Source organism: Carcharhinus amblyrhynchos, chromosome 27, assembly GCF_965287045.1.
Source record: "Carcharhinus amblyrhynchos chromosome 27, sCarAmb.v2.hapA, whole genome shotgun sequence".
NCBI lineage: Eukaryota > Metazoa > Chordata > Chondrichthyes > Carcharhiniformes > Carcharhinidae > Carcharhinus > Carcharhinus amblyrhynchos.
This window is the reverse complement of record NC_137350.1, coordinates 37,860,472-37,879,772: the sequence shown is the minus strand read 5'-3', so window position 1 is coordinate 37,879,772 and position 19,301 is coordinate 37,860,472. Positions and strand designations below refer to the sequence as shown.

The 19,301-nt window shown below is 44.0% G+C and overlaps 1 protein-coding gene across 1 annotated transcript; it reads right to left on the bottom strand.

Moving 5' to 3' along the window:
• Positions 1-11: 11 nt before the first annotated feature.
• On the bottom strand, positions 12-13,842 carry snf8 (SNF8 subunit of ESCRT-II). The gene is made up of 8 exons (XM_080213852.1): positions 13,483-13,842; positions 9,457-9,507; positions 9,179-9,317; positions 8,336-8,440; positions 5,696-5,768; positions 4,248-4,389; positions 1,960-2,034; positions 12-757 (listed from the first exon to the last, which is right to left on the bottom strand). Exons 1-8 carry the CDS (start codon positions 13,534-13,536, stop codon positions 620-622), a joined length of 777 nt encoding a protein of 258 aa, XP_080069978.1. The 5' UTR covers positions 13,537-13,842; the 3' UTR covers positions 12-619.
• Positions 13,843-19,301: the final 5,459 nt, after the last annotated feature.

The following is a 19,301-nucleotide window of genomic DNA, read 5'->3' as shown; positions in this document are numbered from 1 at the left end:
GTTATCCGGTGTGTTTTCACAAGATTTAATTGATGGATTTGAATTACAAAGCCTGGCTGCTGGTGACAGGGTTCTCTCTCCTCAGGTGGTGACTCCTCCCTTGTCCAGGGTGAAGAATAAGAAGCGTTATTCTCAGTGCTTTGGCCATCGTGACAGACCCAGCTGCTCTTTCCCTGCCCGTTGTTCTGTACACTTGTATTGCTGACAAAATTCAGAAGTTTTAAAAGCAGTTTAGTAGTTCAGTTTACTCATCCAAACGTTCCTGCGGGTCAAACTGTGTGCACTCTTTAGTAATGTCACCTTGACTTCACTTCTCCAAATTACGCTTAAGTCACAACTGTCAAATGACATCTCCTTCCTCCTCCTCTCAAAATCCAAACCCTGTCACCAGCACTGGAAAGTTCTGAAAACAAGCTGAGATGGAAAGACTGGGAGAAAGGTTTACCATTTAACCGTGCTAGTACCATGTAAAGCAATGCTGGAAGTTGCCACCTACAAAAAGACCCTTAACAATCCCAGAATTTAAACATCCACAGTTTTACACTAATCTTTCATGTTGATACCACAACTGTAAAGTTGCAGATCTTTGTAACTCCCCAGTTTGAAGGTTTTCTTTTTCTCACGGTAAGCTTTCATCGGCCTCCTCTGGAGTGACATCTTGGGAATACAGGTCAGAGAAGAGTGCAGGCAGCCAGTACTGAGGTTCTTCAGGAGCTTGTTTGTCTATCCATGCCAAACCTTCCTTCAATAAATGTTCCTGAAAGAGGTTAGAAGAGGTCATAACCCCAGGGTTTTGGGCACAGTTTTTATCTAAGTTGTGGACTACTTGTTCATGGCAATCAGCTAATTTCCCATCCTTCCAAGCTGCAATCCAGAGCGGTGAGAATCTGGAACTCGATACCACAGGGAATGTTTGAGTAGCATAGATGGGAAACTAGTAAATACGAGGGAGAAAGGATATGTTGATGGGGTGAAATAAAGTTAGGTGGGAACATTAACAATGGCATTGGACTGTTATTGCTTTAAATACTATAATTCTCAGTAACTTGCTAAGGTGGCAAAGTCATGAAAAATCTAAAATATGAAAGTGTTGAATATTAACATTTAACAGGAAACTACACGCAGGTATTATACTAAAGCTTTCCTACAAGTAAAGTCTGCACAAAGTACAATGCTTTTTTGATTTTCATATTTACCACCCATATTGAATGTGACTATTTTATGACTAATTATTTATTCACAGTACACAAGTCTAGGATAGACAAGATCACAAGAGAAGGTGTCTTCACCTATTTGTCCACATTTCAATTTATAGTTCCCAAATGACCCTAATTATATATGATCCGAGGCCCAGCAGTTTGCTGGAAGCATCCATTGCCAGCAGATACCCAGTATTTTATACACAGGAATTTTCAAACTCTTACTGGCGGGCACTGGTAGTTTACATGGGCCAATCTTTTCAGTTAGCAGAATCTCTTTTTTTGTAAAAAGATCAGTGTTTTGGTAGAAGCATCGAATTAACATTCTGCCTCTGACAGCAGGGTGGCACAGTGGTTAGCACTGCTGCCTCACAGTGCCAGGGACCCGAGTTAGATTCTCAGCTTATGTCACTGTCTGCGTGGAGTTTGCACGTTCTCCCTGTGTCTGCATGGGTTTCCTCCCACAGTCCAAAGATGTGCAGGTTAAGTGGATTGGCCATGCTAAATGCCCTTTAGTGTCAGAGGGGTTAGCTAGGGTAAGTACATAGATTATGGGGACAGGGCCTAGGTGGGATTGCAGTCAGTGCAGACCTGAATGGCCTCCTTCTGCACTGTAGCATTCTATGACTCATTCCACTAGTACTGCTCCCCTCATTCTGTCAGGGTTATGGAAGTTGGACTGCGATTAGCATCAGCAGACAGCCCTACCCTGACCATAACAGGACAAGATTAGAGAGAATACTACAGCAGGTATACATACCAACACCTGGTTAGTGCGTTCAGTGTCCCACTTCAGGCTGGATTTGATTTCACTGACTGTTACATATCCATTCTTCTGTAAGACAAAGTGGGTGAATTTGATTTCTCTCCGTATCAACAATAATGCTGTGAAATAGTTTTACCCCCAGTTTCTCATTCATATCCTTTGTCATGGTGTCTCTCCTCTGTGAATGAGTACAGTTTGATGGGCTCAGTGGGTGACACCCCCGTGAGTGTTTATGAGTCAGAGCGTCACATGCTCAAGTCCTACTACAGAAATTTCAGCAGGGTAATACATAAGAACTAGGAGCAGGAGTAGGCCACCTGGCCCTTTGAGCCTGCTCCGCCGTTCAATAAGATCAGGGCTGATCTTTTGGCAAAAAACATGGCGAAAAACTGCAGCATGCGACGGTGCAGAGGGACCTCGGGGTCCTTGTGCATGAGTCGCAAAAATCCAGCCAGCAGGTGGTCAGGGAGGCGAATGGGATGCTGGCCTTCATAGCGAGGGGGATTGAATATAAAAGTAGGGAGGTCTTGCTGCAACTGTACAGGGCACTGGTGAGGCCGCAGCTGGAGTACTGTGTGCAGTTTTGGTCGCCGCACTTATGCAAGGATATTTTGGCCTTGGAGGGAGTGCAGAGGAGGTTTACTAGGCTGATACCGGAGTTGAGGGGGGTTGAACTATGAGGAGAGGCTAAATAAACTAGGCTTGTACTCGTTAGAATTTAGAAGAATGAGGGGAGAGCTCATTGAGACATATAAGATGATGAATGGGATGGATAGGATAGAGGTGGAGAGGCTCTTCCCGCTCAGAAAGGACAGTAGGACTAGAGGGCACAGCCTCAAGGTAAAGGGGGGGCGGTTTAGAACGGAGTTGAGGAGGAACTTCTTCATTCAAAGGGTGGTGAATCTCTGGAATTCTCTGCCCGTTGAAGTGGTGGAGGCTGCCTCGCTAAATATATTTAAGACGCGGGTAGATAGGTTTTTGATAGGCAAGGGGATTAAGGGTTCTGGGGAGAAGGCGGGAAAGTGGAACTGAGCCACGTCAGATCAGCCGTGATCTTATTGAATGGCGGGGCAGGCTCGAAGGGCTAGATGGCCTACTCCTGCTCCTATTTCTTATGTTCTTATGCCCGCTCACCATAACCCTTAATTCCTTTACTGTTCAAAAATTTATCGATCTTTGCCGTAAAAACATTCAATGAGGTAGCCTCAACTGCTTCACTGGGCAGGGAATTCCACAGATTCACAACCCTCTGGGTGAAGAAATTTCTTCTCAACTCAGTCCTAAATCTGCTTCCCCTTATTTTGAGGCCATGCCCCCAGTTCTAGTTTTACCCACCTTTGGAAACAACCTCCCTGTTTCTGTCTTATCTATTCCCTTCATAATCTTATACATTTCTATAAGATCTCCCCTCATTCTTCAGAATTCCAATGAGTATAGCCCCAGTCGTAAATCAACTCTCAAAGAATTCCAGCAAATTAGTCAAACATAACCTCCCTTTATGAACCCATGCTGTGCCTTCCCAATGGGGCAATTTATATCCAGATGTCTCGCTATTTCTTCCATGATGATAGATTCAAGTATTTTCCCTATTACTGAAGTTAAGCTAACCGGCCTATAGTTACCAGCCTAGGCTGATATCCCCAGTGCAGGACTGGGAGAGGATCTTGGGTTCATGTCACACTACCTGTAACCCCCACGACTTGCCTGGACTTGCAAAATCTCACTAACTGTCTTGGCTTGAGACAATTCACATCTCTTTAACCTGTGCTTAACCCTCTCTCCACTCGCATTGTCTGTACCTGTAAAGACGTGATTACCTGTTAAGACACGCATTCCAACCATTATCTTGTAATTGAGTTTGTGTCTATATATGCCCTGTTTGTGAAACAAATCCTGCGCTCACCTGATGAAGGAGCATGGCTCCGAAAGCTCGTGCTACCAAATAAATCTACTGGACGTTAACCATGTGTTGGGAGACTTCTTACTGTGCCTACTCCAGTCCAACGCCAGCATCTCCATATCAAATCTACCTTCAGCTGCCTAGGCTCTAAGCTCTAGAATTCCCTCCCCACACCTCTTCCTCCTTTAAAACACTCTTTAAAATTAACTTCATTGACCAAATGTTTGATCACCTTTCCCAATACCTCCTTATGTGGCTCTGGGTCAAATTTGGTTTGACAAGTGGCCTGTGAAATGCCTTGGGAAGTTTTACTTCATAAAAGGTACAGGTTGTGACTGAATAATCTCTCCGTCCAAAAACAGCCTCGCGAGAGGGCACTTACCTCAGCAATCTGCAGCACCACCGTGTGATCCATGTTAAGCTCTGCAGGGACTGACTGCACCAGGTATCTGCCTCCCACTGGGATTATACTGAAGCCATTACCCAGAGATTTCAGTTTCTTTATGGCCCGGATGAGATCGTCCCTGGATAGGGAAGGTAAGAGGAAGAGAAACTGGACGTCAAGTCATGAGAAATCAAAGGGGCTTTAATGAAGTCAGTCATGGTGAATGTCAGAACAGGAAGAGGACATTCAGCCCCTCGAACCTGTTCCATCATTTAATTAGATCATGGCTGATCCATCTAAAGGATAGGTTTGCAGACCATGAAGGTAGAAGTGTTTTATTGAAAAGATGTTTGCTCTACCGGCTGTTTAGATAGACTGCCCATTTACTCACGCAAACTGCTGATGGTGTCACATGATTGGACATCCGTTAACAAAGATGAATGCCCAATAGTTTTATTCTTAAATCTCCGGAGCGTGATTTGAATCTACAAGATCTGGCTTGGAGACACGAATGCGACTAACTGAACCATGCCTGCTGCTCCAACCCTGACTCCATAATCCTTTATCTACCAAAACTACATCAAACTCACCTTTTACATTCTCAATTGATCTTTAGCCTCAACGTCTTTGTTGGGCGAATGTTTCAGATTTGTACAACCCTCTGAATGAAGTATTTCCTGGCATCACCCTGAATAGGCCAGCTCCAAAGGTTACGATCCCTTTTCACCACCACTCCAAAAGGAAATACTTATTTCCTCTCCCAAAGAAAGCCATTTAGCCCCTTAAACCTGTTCCTTCATTCCTCAGGATCCTGGCTGATACATGACCTAACTTTACAGAGTCTCTTTTGTTCAATATCCCCCAACTAAAATGGATCAATCTCAGATTTAATATCATCAATTGCTGTTTGGAGAAGAGATTTCCAAACTTATCATTGTCAGCACCACAAGAACCAGCACAATTGCAATGGGTCAAATGGTTCCTCACAGAACCATAGAACCACTACAGTGCAGAAGAGGCCATTTGGCCCATCGCGTCTGAACTGACTCTCTGACAGAGTATTTAACTCAGGGCCCCTCCCCCACCCTATCCCTGTAACCCCACACAGTTACCACGGTAATCCATTTAGGGCCACTAAGGGGCATGGCCAATCCACCTAACCTGGACATCTTTGGACAGTGGGAGGCAACCGGAGCAAACCCATGCCGACACGGGGAGAACATGCAAACTACACAGTCGGTCACCGAGGCCAGAATTGAACCCAGGTCCTTGGCACTGTGAGGCAGCAGTGCTAACCACTGTGCCGCCCACTAATTTCTCTGATTCTATGAAATGAAATCTCAGCTGATTTTGGATTATTGAAAAGAACAGCTATTCCCATGGTAATAAGGGTATGAGCATATTTAACTCAAACCATTTCATTCAGGGATCACTGTTGTACTCACTGACTGACGTCTTGGGCAAACTTGCCTCTACCCTTGAGAACTCGCTGATGCAATTCATCCAGAGTAATCAGACCTGGCAGAGATAAGGATACAGCATGAGAAGCTTTCCCCAATCATTAGAATCATTCATGCACCAAGTCTCAGTCACTCATCACCTGCAGCACAGGAACCATCGAATCAGAGAATCCCCACAGAGCAGAAGGAGGGCATTCGGCCCATCGAGTCTGCACCGATGACAATCCCACCCAGGCCCTATCCCAACCTCATATATTTACCCCACTAATCCCTCTAACCTACACATCTTGGGACACTAAGGAGCAATTCAGCATGGCCAAATCAACATAACCCCACATCTTTGAATTGTGGGAGGAAACCTGAGCACCCAGAGAAAACCCATGCAGACATGGGGAGAATGTGCAAACTCCACACAGTTAGCCGAGGCCAGAATTGAACCTGGGTCCCTGGCGTTGTGAGGCATCAGTGGTAACCCCTGAAATGTTTGCTGAGCGACATCAGGTCCTAGTTCAGTAAAGCTTCAGTTACAAAAGTCTCAATATTGTGTTCAAATCTTTCCACAGTCCCATCACTTTCCTATCACTGTAACATCAAATCCCACCAGACCCCAAAATCTACCTTGTGTATTTCCAATATTCATTGCTCCATCCCTGGCAGCCGTATCTTCAGACGCCTGGGCCCCACTCTCTGAAACTCCCTCACTAAACCTCTCCATATCCCTAGGCCTCTCCTCCTGCAAGTTGCTCTTGGAAACCTACCTCTTTAACCAAGCTATTAGTCATCTGCCCTAATAGTTTATTATGTTTGATTTGATTTATTATCACATGTATTAGTATACAGTGAAAAGTATTGTTTCTTGTACACTATACAGACAAAGCATACTGTTCATGGAGAAGGAAAGGAGAATGTAGTGTAACAGTCATAGCTAGGGTATAGAGAAAGATCAGCTTAATGCACAGTAGGTCCTTTCAAAAGTCTGACAGCAGCAGGGAAGAAGCTGTTCTTCAGTTGGTTGGTTCATGACCCCAAACTTTTGTATCTTTTTCCCAAGTGAGAAAGAGAGAATGTCTGAGGTGCGTGGCGCTCTTAATTATGCTGGCTGCTTTTCTGAGGCCATGGGAAGTATAGTCAGAGTCAATGGATGGGAGGCTGGTTTGCATGATGAACTGGACTTCATTCACAATCCTTTGTTGTTTCTTGCAGTTTTGGGCAGAACAGGAGCCATGCCAAGTGTGATACAACCAGAAAGAATGCTTTCTATGGTGCATCTGTAAAAGCTGATGAGACTCGTAGCTGAGATGCCAAATCTCTTCCCTGTACTCTGTCTCCTCCTTTGTGGCTCAGTGTCAGGTTTAGAAAAGCATCTTGATCCAATTTGCTTCATTAAGTGTAACATCAATGCAAGTTGTAGTTGCAGACAGGGCGAAGTGTAACTGCACCATACAAAAGATTCCCAGACTAACAGTGTGCCTCAGGGATCAGCGCTGGGTCCACTGTTATTTGTCATTTATATTAACGATTTGGATGAGAATACAGCAGGCATGGTTAGTAAGTTTGCAGATGACACCAAGATTGGCGGTGTAGTGGATAGTGAAGAAAGTTATCTCCGGCTGCAATGGGATCTTGATTAATTCGGCCAGTGGGCTGATGAATGGCAGATGGAGTTTAATTTAGATAAATGCGAGGTGGGTAGATTGAACCAGGGCAGGACTTACTCAGTTAATGGTAGGGCGTTGGGGAGAGTTACAGGACAAAGAGATCTAGGGGTACAGGTTCATAGCTCCTTGAAAGTGGAGTCACAGGTGGACAGAGTGGTGAAGAAGGCATTCAGCATACTTGGTTTCATTGGCCAGAACATTGAATACAGGAGTTGAGATATCTTGTTGAAGTTGTACAAGACAATGGTGAGGTCACACTTGGAATACTGTGTGCAATTCTGGTCACCCTATTATAGACAGGATATTATTAAACTAGAAAGAGTGCAGAAAAAATTTACTAGGATGCTACCAGGACTGGTCAGTTTGAGTTATAAGGACAGGCTGTATAGACTGGGACTTTTTTCTCCGGGCTGCAGAAGGCTTAGGGGTGATCTTATAGAGGTCTATAAAATAATGAGGGGCATAGAACAGCTAGATAGTCAATATCTTTTCCCAAACATAGGGGGGTCTAAAACTAGAGGGCATAGGTTTAAGGTGAGAGGAGAGAGTTACAGATGTGTCCGGACGGGCAATTTTTTCCACATAGAGGGTGGTGAGTATCTGGAACAAGCTGCCAGAGGTAGTAGTAGAGGTGGCTACAATTTTGTCCTTTAAAAAAGGATTTAGATAGTTACATGGGAAGGTGGGTATAGAGGGATATGGGCCAAATGTGGGCAATTGGGATTAGCTCAGGGGTTTAAAAAAAAGAGCAGCATGGACAAGTTGGTTCAAAAGGGCCTGTTTCCATGCTGTAAACCTTTACGATTCTATGACTCACACACCTAAATTTCTGTACATTACACAGTGTCCCGCTTCTGCCTGCATTCAAAAAGAGTGCAAACTAGTTTAAAGCATAATTAAATCTTCATTCATGATCACAACTTCAAACAAATCATCTCACTGACATACAAATGATAGAGAGATTCACCTCCATTTCTGTGTTTCAGAGCCAGACACACTTCAATAATCTGCACTCCTAGTTCATAGTAAAAGTCTCCGACCCCCAGCATCTCCGACCAGAATCCTTTGCCAGCTGCATAAAGGAAATTTAAAAATAAACTTGTATGTATTACATCTTGCTTAGGTGATTTTTTTTGTTCATCATTGCAGAAAACAGAACTCTAATCAATTTCTCCCACGTTGCAACACCATCAAACACTCCCAGGACAGGTACAGCACAGGGTTAGATACAGAGTAAAGCTCTCTCTACACTATCCCCCATCAAACACTCCCAGGACTGGTACAGCACGGGGTTAGATACAGAGTAAAGCTCTCTCTACACTATCCCCCATCAAACACTCCCAGGACTGGTACAGCACGGGGTTAGGTACAGAGTAAAGCTCTCTCTACACTGTCCCCATCAAACACTCCCAGGACAGGTACAGCACAGGGTTAGATACAGAGTAAAGCTCCCTCTACACTGTCCCCGTCAAACACTCCCAGGACAGGTACAGCACAGGGTTAGATACAGAGTAAAGCTCTCTCTACACTGTCCCCATCAAACACTCCTTGGACAGGTACAGCATGGGGTTAGATACACAGTAAAGCTCTCTCTGCAATGTCCCAATCAAACACTCCCAGGACAGGTACAGCATGGGGTGAGATTCAGAGAAAAGCTCCCTCTACACCGTCCCCCATCCAACAGTCCCACGACAGGTACAGCATGGGGTGAAATACAGAGTAAAGCTCCTTCTATAATGCTCCAACCACTCTGAGATCAGGGGATGAGAAGTCAAAAGGAAATGGGAGAGAAGTGAATAAGCAAGATTACAAGCAAGGGGGTCCACTCCGATTGTCGCACACATGTCTTGAAACTGAACACGAAACTGAGAGCTTTTCCGAATCTCCTGTTTGTGCTTGCTGGCAAATTCCTCCAGATGCGTCTTAAACATTTCCAGCTGCTTTGACATCTGTGGAGAGTGGGAGAAATTCAGTAACAAGGAGCACTGGTCTGTCGGTACAAGAAGGTGCAGAAAGTACAAGTGCCAGCATCAGACGGTAGAAAAAAATCAATGAATTGATTTTGAGTTTAAGAGTGGATCAACTCACCTGAGCCAGCTGATCCTCAGCCATCACGGTTCCTCGCTCTTTGTATTTGGCCTAAGGCAAATCCAATTACAAAACGTTAGGCAGCAAAATAATACTGACAAATTAGCACAGGTAGATGCATTTCTGTAACTCATTTCACGACTTAAAGATGCCCCAAAGCAGTTCACAGCCAAAGAACAAATTTCGAAATGAAGTCGCTGATGTATTGTAGGAAACACAAAAGCCAATTTGCACATAGCAAGATCCCACAAATATCAATGTGATAATGATTGCCCGATAAAGGTTGCATGGTGATTGACATTGCTGCCTTGCAGCATCGGGGACCCAGATTCGGTTCCTGGCTTGAGTCACGGTCTGTGCAGAGTTTGCACATTCTCCCCATGTCTGAGTGGGTTTCCTCCGGGTGCTCCAGCTTCCTCCCATGTCCAAAGATGTGCAGGTTATGTTAATTGGCCATACTAAATTGCCCCTAGTATCAGGGAATTAATAGGGCAAATATGTGGGGTTGCAGGAATAGATCCTGGGTGGATTGTGGTCGGCGAAGGCTTGATGGGCCAAACGGCCTCTTTCTGCACTGTCGGGATTCTGTGAAATATACTTCAATGCAATGTTAACGAAAGCCTACTTGTGACACTAATAACCTTAAAACTTTACCTGTTTTTGGTGGTGTTGGTTGAGGGGCAAATATTGGACGAGTAGCACCAAGGATAACTCCCCTATCCTTCAGCGAAATAGTGTCGTTGTCACCCAAGGGTGCAGGCAAGGTGTCCTTGGTTTAATGTCCCATCCAAAAGATGGCACCTCTGACAGCATCGCACTCCCTCAGTACCGCATTAAACCTCAATTTCTTAGCAGTGATATCTTGTGCCAATTAATGACAGCATTACAACAATCTGTAGAATCCCTTTCCATTAACTCCCCGTCACTAGCTCTCGGGTTCCTTTTTCATTCCCTCCTGCAGCTCAGTCGACCCAACTCACAACTCTTAGTACCACGTCAAAAGGTCGCTACGCAAGATGTCACCCTTGGAGGGCAAATCGCACAGAGAGGTGAGCAGCGGTGGCCTAATCCTGCTCTCTGTGATAATGAGCAGCGCAAAGACCCTGGTTAATTTATTCCCCTCCCAACTCCCACGCCACTAAAACCATCTCAACTGCTACTAAACAAGGGATCGGCTAACAGTACATGCAGGCAAAGATGTCCCTGGTGGTTTACGAGTCAACAACATTTACCTCACGCCAACAGGAATATAGGAACAGGAGTAAGTCACTCCAGCCTCCTCCACCATTCAATAAGATCATGGTTGATGAGTTATAGTCTCAGCTCCACTTTCCTGTCTGTACCCTCCCCCCTCCCGACATTTACCTATCAAAAATTTGTCTAACTCCGCCTTGAATAAATTCAGTGACCGAGTCTCACTGCTTTCGGGGAAGAGAATTCCACCAAATAACAATTGTTTGGGAGAAAAAAAATTCTCATCTCAGTTTAAAAGCACGAGGTCTCCATTTTAAGACAACTAGTCTTAGTCTCCCCCACAGGAGGAAACTCCAGGTATCCACAATCTGGAGTGGCACAGTGGTTAGCACTGCTGCCTCACAGCACCAGGGACTTGAGTTCAATTCCCAGCTTATGTCATTGTCTGTGTGGAGTTTGCACATTCTCTCCGTGTCTGCGTGGGTTTCTTCTGGGTGCTCTGGTTTCCTCCCACACTTCAAAGATGTGCTGCTTAGGTGAATTGACCGTGTTAAATTCTCCCTCGGTGTGCCCCGACAGGCGCTGAGTGTGGTGACTAGGGGATTGTCACAGTGACTTCATTACAGTATTAATGTAAGCCTACTTGTAACTAATAAACAAACATTAAACCGTTAAAAACTTCTGAACTCTCCTGTGGATCTTATTTATTTTAATCCCATCACCTTTCATTCTCCTAAACAGAAATGAGTATTGGCATAACTTGCTCTTCACATGACGAGACCTTCATCCCAGGATTGAACCCAGTGACCATTCACTGAATTGCTTCTATAGTAACTGTTTCAATCTTTAAATGAGGGCAAAACTTCCCACAGTACTGCAGATCAGGTCTCACCAAGGCTCATACAGCTTTAATAAAACTTCCCTACTTTTATATTCAATTCCTGTTGCAATAAACACCAACATTCCATCTGCCTTCCTCATCATTTGCTGCAGTTGCACATTACCTTATGATTCATGTACCTGGACACCCAGATCCAGAGCACCCAGAAGCCCCCCTGCACCAGGACACCCAGATCCCTCTGTACCCTGCAATCTCTCTCAATTTAAATATTACTCTTCTTCCTGTCAAAATGAACAAGTTCACATTTATCCACGTTAATCCATCTGCCAATGTTTCACCGACTCTCTTGTCCTGTCTGTACCCCTTTGCAGACTCTCTATCTCAGTTTGATAATTTACTTTCCTATCTATTTTGGTGCCGTATTCAGTCAAAAGACACTTGGCTCCTTCACCTAAATCATTGACACAGATTGTAAAGAGTTGTGGACCAAACACCGATCCCTGCGGTACTCCACTAGTTACAATTTGGCAATCTGTCCATTTGCTGTTAGCGAACCAATCTTTTATCTGTGCTAATATTTTGTTACCCCCTACACCAATGCTTTCCAACCAGTGTGCCGTCAGAAGCATACAAGTGTGCTGCAGCTTTGGGGCAGACTCTCTCCCCTTAGGTAATGACACCTCAAAAATATTTCACTGGCTGTAAAAGTGCTTTGGGACATTCTGATGTCATGAAAGATGCTGTAAAAATGCAAATACTTATTTTGTGAAGAGAATTCTGAAGTTAAAGAGGGGAAGTCAGAAATTATATTTCAATATTTTGCACTAGATTTATTTTTAAATGACAGTACTGCAATGGATTGTGAATCTAGATTTTGTGCTTAACTCACTGGGACTGGGACTTGAACCTGTCACCTCTGAGGTGAGAATGTTACACATAGAGGCAGCTCCAGCAACATTGATTTCCTTTTCTTTCTTGCAGATGCCATTCACTGTTTCTCCAATATCTGAAAAGGGTCCCTCTCCTCTGGGTGGGCTATACTTTAATTTGCTCTTCACCCACCCCCAACCCCCCTCCCTCAAACAAACAGGCACAGCACACTCGCATTTACAGCTGACGTTAAACACTGCTCAACAAATATTTCTCTCTGATACAATTAACAATATAGAAACAGAGCTTGAATATTGGTGAAAAGAGAACCTTTCATCTTGAACCATCAGCACAAACGCACAATAGGCAAATTGAAAGCAATCATAATTTATACAACAGTGCCCTCTTATCCCCATGGTATAAATTGTGACATTCTTGCACTTGTCCTGATGAGTATAAGAGGAGAAGTTTTGGCAGCATGTTTCTTTTCAGCAATATTTATGGCAGAAACAGTATATAATGTTGTGCAATATATCCCAGCGTGTGGAATATACAAGACTGTATATGTTTGTCTTTCAAAATGGAACTCCCTTCATAAAACACTAATATTTATACAGTTCCTTTCACAAATTTGGGATATCGCAGGGCACTTGGGACAACAGAACGTAATTGGGGAAATGGTGCAATAAGAGTGTAACCAGAGAAAGGAACCATGGGCAGCACAGTGGTTAGCACGGCTGCCTCACAGTACCAGGGACCCAGGTTCAAATCCGGCCTCCGGCGACTGTCTGCAGTTTGCACATTCTCCCCGAGTCTGTGTGGGTTTCCTCTGGGAGATCCGGTTTCCTCCCACAGTCTAAAGACATGAGGGTTGGGTGGATTGGCTGTGCTAAAACATCCCTTAATGTTGGGGGAATTAGCAGGGTAAATACATGGGGTTAGGGGAATAGGGCCTGGGTGGGATTGTTGTGGGTGCAGGCTCGATGGGCAGAATGGCCTCCTTCTGCACTGTAGGGATTCTGTACGATTCTAACTGGAAGTGAGGGGCAATAGATTCAAACCAGAGATAGGGGCAATAGATTGTCCCCTCTGTGGGAAATGGGCAATAGATTGTAACTTACTTCTGCCAGTTTTTTCTTGGCGATGGCGCCGGCTCCAACTCCCCTTCGGTGCATCTTTGCAGGATTTTGGGTCTGTTTTTATGAAACTGAAAGGATCAGAGAGAGAGAGAGAGAGGGATTCAGCGGCTGGGCTGCCCAGCCCCGGTTCCGCGCTGACTCTCCGCCCGCGACACGGAAGCGGCTCCGGGTAAAGCAGCGAGTTCACTCGCAGCTCCTCTCCCTCCTGCAGCAACTCCTTCTCCCACCGGGAATCACTGTCTCCCTCCTGTCATTTCCATATTGCAAACACACATTCCCAGCTCCAACCTTCCCCCAAACATTATTTGACCTGAAGCTGCGGCATTTCCGCTGAATAATAAACTACATTTCCCATCCTGCCCATTCCCTCTCTCTCTCTCCAGCAGTATCTTTGTGCACAGAAACTTCTCATGCTGCACATAACCCTCCTCCAGCCCTACAACATTATCATTCCACTTCTCCCTCCGTGTATTTAGCCTCTTCAAACATGGGTTAAAGATCCTGCAGCCGTAGTTCGCTATTTAGATTTAATTAAAGGAATCTTAACAAGTGAAAAGCTAAAACCAGCAAGTTTATTTCACGATTAGAATCTCTATTTTAAAAAATTCTCAGGATATGCATTTATTGCCCATCCCTAATTGCCCTTGAGAAGGTGGTGGTGAGTCCCTTTCTTGAACTGCTGCAGTGCATGTGGTGTAGGTATACCCACAGCGCTGTTAGAGAGGGAGTTCCTGGATTTTGACCCAGCTATAATGAAGGAGTAGCGTCATAGAGGTTTACAGCATGGAAACAGGTCCTTCAGCCTAACTTATCAATGCCGCCCTTTTTTTTAAACCCCTAATCTAGTCCCAATTGCCCGCATTTGACCCACATCCCTCTATATGGTGATATATTTCCAAGGTATTGTGGGGTGTGTGACCTGGAGATGAACTTGCAGGTGGTGGCATTCAGGTGTAGAGCTTTCAGACTAGATGGCAGATGCTAATAAAGAAACCTTGGCAAGTTGTTGCAGTGCATTTTATTGAGACTACTCACTGAATCTACAGTACACTATTCACAGAGGGAGTGAATAATTGGATGGTGAAGAGAGACTCGTAAAAGCTAAGAAAGTGAAAGAAGGTGAGTGTTTGCAAAGTGAGTAGATCTTTCTTGTTTTACTGATCACATTTACATTTTTTTAAATGTTTACAAATTTGCTAAGAAAAGTATGAACTTGTATCTGTGAAGCTGTTCTTGTGATTGACGTGTTTTAAGTTGGCGATCACATCACTGGTGTCTCTGGACCTGAAAGGAACCACACATTGGATGAGAGTAGGAACCAACAATATTGTCTGTAAAACAATTCCTCGATGCATCTTTTCCCATTTCAATTCCTCCACAATTCAACTGCAGAGGAAGCCACTGAGCACAAGGAACTAATAAAGAACTTTAAGATTATGAAAGATTTTGGTAGAGCAGACATATGATATGTGAATTAGGAGCAGGAGTAGCCCCTCGAGCCAGCTCCACCATTCAATAAGATCCTGGCCAATCTGAGACTTGTGGGTAAGAGTCTATCAATACAAGACAGTCACCAATAATTCAAATAGGGAACTCAGTGGAATTGTCTTTACCCAGAGATTGGTGAGAATGTGGAACTAACTGTCACAGGGAGCAGTTTAAGGTGAAACCAGAAATGAAGGAGATGGGAATAGACAACATTTCGGGAGGACGGGAAGGATGAAAGGACTGATGGCCTGTTTCTGTGCTGTATGTTACTTGTCATTCTATTTACAACCCATAAGTAAGCAACAATAACAAACTAGGATGAGTATCATCTGGTTGGCCTTGTGGAGCTTCTCACAGCTGTTTTCAGAGCAGTTTCAGCTCAGGCCCATTGAATGATGCTCACTTGGCTTCCACAAGGGTAATTCTCATCTCTTGGTCTGTAAGAGATGAGTTCAAGTCCCACACAAGTAATTGAGCACAATATCATAGCTGACAAGCAAGTTAACCCTTCATTAATCACCTGTTAGATCCTAGTGGGAACATTGAGTTCAATTCTGGGCATCACATAAGAGAGGGTGCGTGGGAAATTTACTAGAATGATACTATTAAATATAATATAATTTATTATTAAAAGGGAATTGGATATAACTAATTCAATAATTGAAGGGCTGTAGGGAAAGGGACTAATTAGATAATTCTTTCAAGAATTATGCACAGGCATAATGACCCGAATGGCCTCATTCTGTGCTTTTTTAACACTTATACGGGACATGAGTGTCACTGGCAAGGCCCACAGTTATTAGCCATTCTAAATTGCCATTGAGAAGACAGCGGTGAGCCACCTGCTCCAACTGCTGCAGTCCATGTGGTGTAGGTACACCCACAGTGCTGTTAGGGAGGGAGTTCCAGCATTTTAACCAAGTGACAGTGAAGGGATTGTGCTGTGTGATTCTATGACACTCCCAGTGCAGTAGTGAGTGAGACCTTAGACTGAGTTACTGCTCTGTGAAACACTCTGATCAGTCCGCGAGCTTGACCCCATCCTTCCGTTCACCACTTTGCTCTCATTCTCACATTTCTATCCTCAGCCTACTACCACGTTCCAGAGAAGCCTAACGCAAACTTGAGCAACAGTACCTCATCTTCCAATTCAGCACCTTAGACTCAATGCTGAGTTCAGACCATAAACTCTGCCCTCTATTTTGTATTCTTTTCCCATTGCGCCAGTCAGTATCTTGTTCTCATGTTTTTGTTTTCAGACAGTACTGACCTTTATTCAGCTATTCACACCCACTCTGAATCAGTACTTTATTTCTTTACCATTCTCTTTGTCTTTTTGACCCATGACATCTTTATCATTTAATCTCCCCACCCTCTAACCAATCTCTCGACTTCCTTATCGCTCCCCTCAGCCTCCCACTTTTCAACAATATTAAGCACATTAATTCCTAGCTCTCTACATTTCCAAACTTTAGCTTTGTTTATCTCTGTACAGATACTACCAGCTCTGCTGAGTGTTCCCAGGACTTTGTGTTTTTATTTCAGTACTGTGCAGGTGGCACAGTGGTTAGCACTGCTGCCTCACTACGCCAGGGTCCCGGGTTCGATTCCTGGCGTGGGTCACTCTGTGCAGAGTCTGCATGTTTTTGCTATTCCTCCAGGTGCTACAAAGGATATACCGGCATTGGAAAGGGGTGCAGAGGAGATTTACTAGGTTGATTCTGGAGTTGAGAGGGTTGGCTTACGAGGAGAGACTGAGTAGACTGGGGCTATACTCATTGCAATTCAGAAGAATGAGGGGAGATCTTATAGAAACGTTTAAGATTCTGAAGGGAATAGATAAGATAGAAGCAGGGAAGTTGTTTCCACTGGCGGGTGAAACTAGAACTAGGGGGCATAGCCTCAAAATAAGGGGAAGCAGATTTAGGATTGAGTTGAAGAGGAACTTCTTCACACAAAAGATTGTGAATCTGTGGAATTCCCTGCCCAGTGGAGCAGTTGAGACTACCTCAATAATGTTTTTAAGGCAAGGATAGATAAATTTTTGAACAGTAAAGGAATTAAGGGTTATGGTGAGCGGGCGGGTAAGTGGAGCTGAGTCCACAAAAAGATCAGTCATGATCTTATTGAATGACGGAGCAGGCTCGAGGGACCAGATGGCCTACTCCTGCACCTAGTTCTTGTGCTCCAGTTTCCTCCCACAGTCCGAAAGACATGCTGATTTGGTATATTGGCCATGCCAAATTCTCCCTCGGTGTACCCAAACAGGTGCTGGAGTGTGGTGAGTTGAACTTCATGTTAGAAAATGTCCATCAAATGGGACTCGCCCCAGCCCCCTCAGAGCAGATATTTGAGCAGCTTTTAGATAGTGATTCTAAGCCTGCCCAGCAACTCCTGGATAAGCTGGTCACTCTGGAGAAAATCAGCAGGATCCACAGAATAAACGGAAACGTAAAACAGAGTGGAAATCTCTGAATGGGAGAACTCAGTGAAAATAGAAGAAATATTTTTAGGCGTGATTTTATCATTGCCACATTAAACGGCGGTGTGATTGAGCAGAGAGAAGAATCAGTCTTATTCCCTTTATTTAACATCAGAATTCAGTTCTGTACAGTCAAAGCTGCCATTTCTCAGATGGGATCTTAAATCAAGATCCTGTTTCTAACTTCTGGTGTGTAAAATTTCCCTTAGTTCTCCCTGGAGTCCTGAGCTAATATCTATCCCTTAATCAACAGCATAAAAAGGGCTTATCTGGTCACTTTCACATTGCTGTTAGTAATGTTCCTTATGCTGTCTGTATGCGTTTCCTACATTGTAACAATAATTACTCTCCAAACCAGCTTTGAGACATCCCAAGTGCAAGAACATGACACAAGAATTAGCAGCAGGGGTGGGACATTTGGCCCATCGAGCATTTGGTAAGACCATGAGTGGTCTGACTGTGATCTCAACTTTACCTTCCTGTCTACCTGACTGAGAGAAAAGTGCTGCATAAATCCCAGTTCCTTCATTATAGTGGTAGTGCACAAAGGCAAATCAATAATGTTATATTGTTCAGATAATTGCAATAAAAAGATTTAGTCAAATACTCTATATAAAAAGTGTACTTTTAAAGGATTTAGATTTTACATTCTATTCATACATTATTATAATGTGTTTTGTGGCATCCCAAGTCTTGACAGGTGCTATATAAATGAAAGTTCTATCTTTCTATCTGTTGGCCCTAATCAGAATCTCCTCTTTTCTGGTTCCTGACCAGTAAGTGACACCTGACCCCTGGTGTTGAAATGTAGTGGTGCACTTATTCAGAAATTCAATACAACACTGCCTCCAACTCACCGAGAATGAGGTTTCTTCCCTGTTTTCTTTCCACATTGAAAGGAATTATTCGAATTTTGTTGGCTTTTTGATAATCTTAACTTTCTCCAGAATTTCCAGCCTCTGAATTTTAGATCATTTTCATAGGCGAACCTCAACTCCCTTACGCCCTTTAAGACTGTCTGCACTTTCCAGGGTTGCCAACTCTAGTTGGACACATTCCTGAGTTTTCATCATGTGTCTGTAATGCCTCTAACTGCCCCACCCTGGGAAAAACAGCCTACTTTCCCAGCTCCAATATTTTTATAACTAATGGGGCGGCGTGGTGGCACAGTGGTTAACACTGCTGCCTCACAGCGCCAGGGACCCGGGTTCGATTCCTGGCTTGGGTCACGGTCTGTGTGGAGTTTGCACATTCTCCCCGTGAAACCCATTCATGGGGAGAATGTGTGGGTTTAGGTTGATTGGCCAAGCTAAATTGCCCTGGGATCAGAGGGACTAGCTAGGGTAAATGCATGGGGTTATGGGGATAGGGCCTGGGTAGGATTGTGGTCATTTCAGATGGGCCGAACAGTCTCCTTTTGCACGGTAGGGATATTATGATTCTAATAAACAAAAGGATTTAAAGAAAATTAATAGAATGCATCTCTTTCTATGATTTGTCTCTAAACAGTTTGTCAGAGTAGAGTCCAGGTGATTAATAACAAGAACTGCTTAGACTTATGTAAACCTTTACATAATAAAACATCCTAATGTTATGGACCAATATTATCTTTAATTCCTGAAGACTCTAGAACAATACTGAAGGATTGGAAACCTCTAGCACAACCATTGTCATCTAGACATGATTTTGGTAACACCCTGCACAATACAAGCAAGTCGACCTTTCTGTTCCTTGGCTCTTACACATGTCAGTCTTGGTTCACTGGGTAGCACTCTTGTCTCAAGTTAGAAAGTTGTGAGTTCAAGTCCCGCTGCAGAGAATACATATTCCA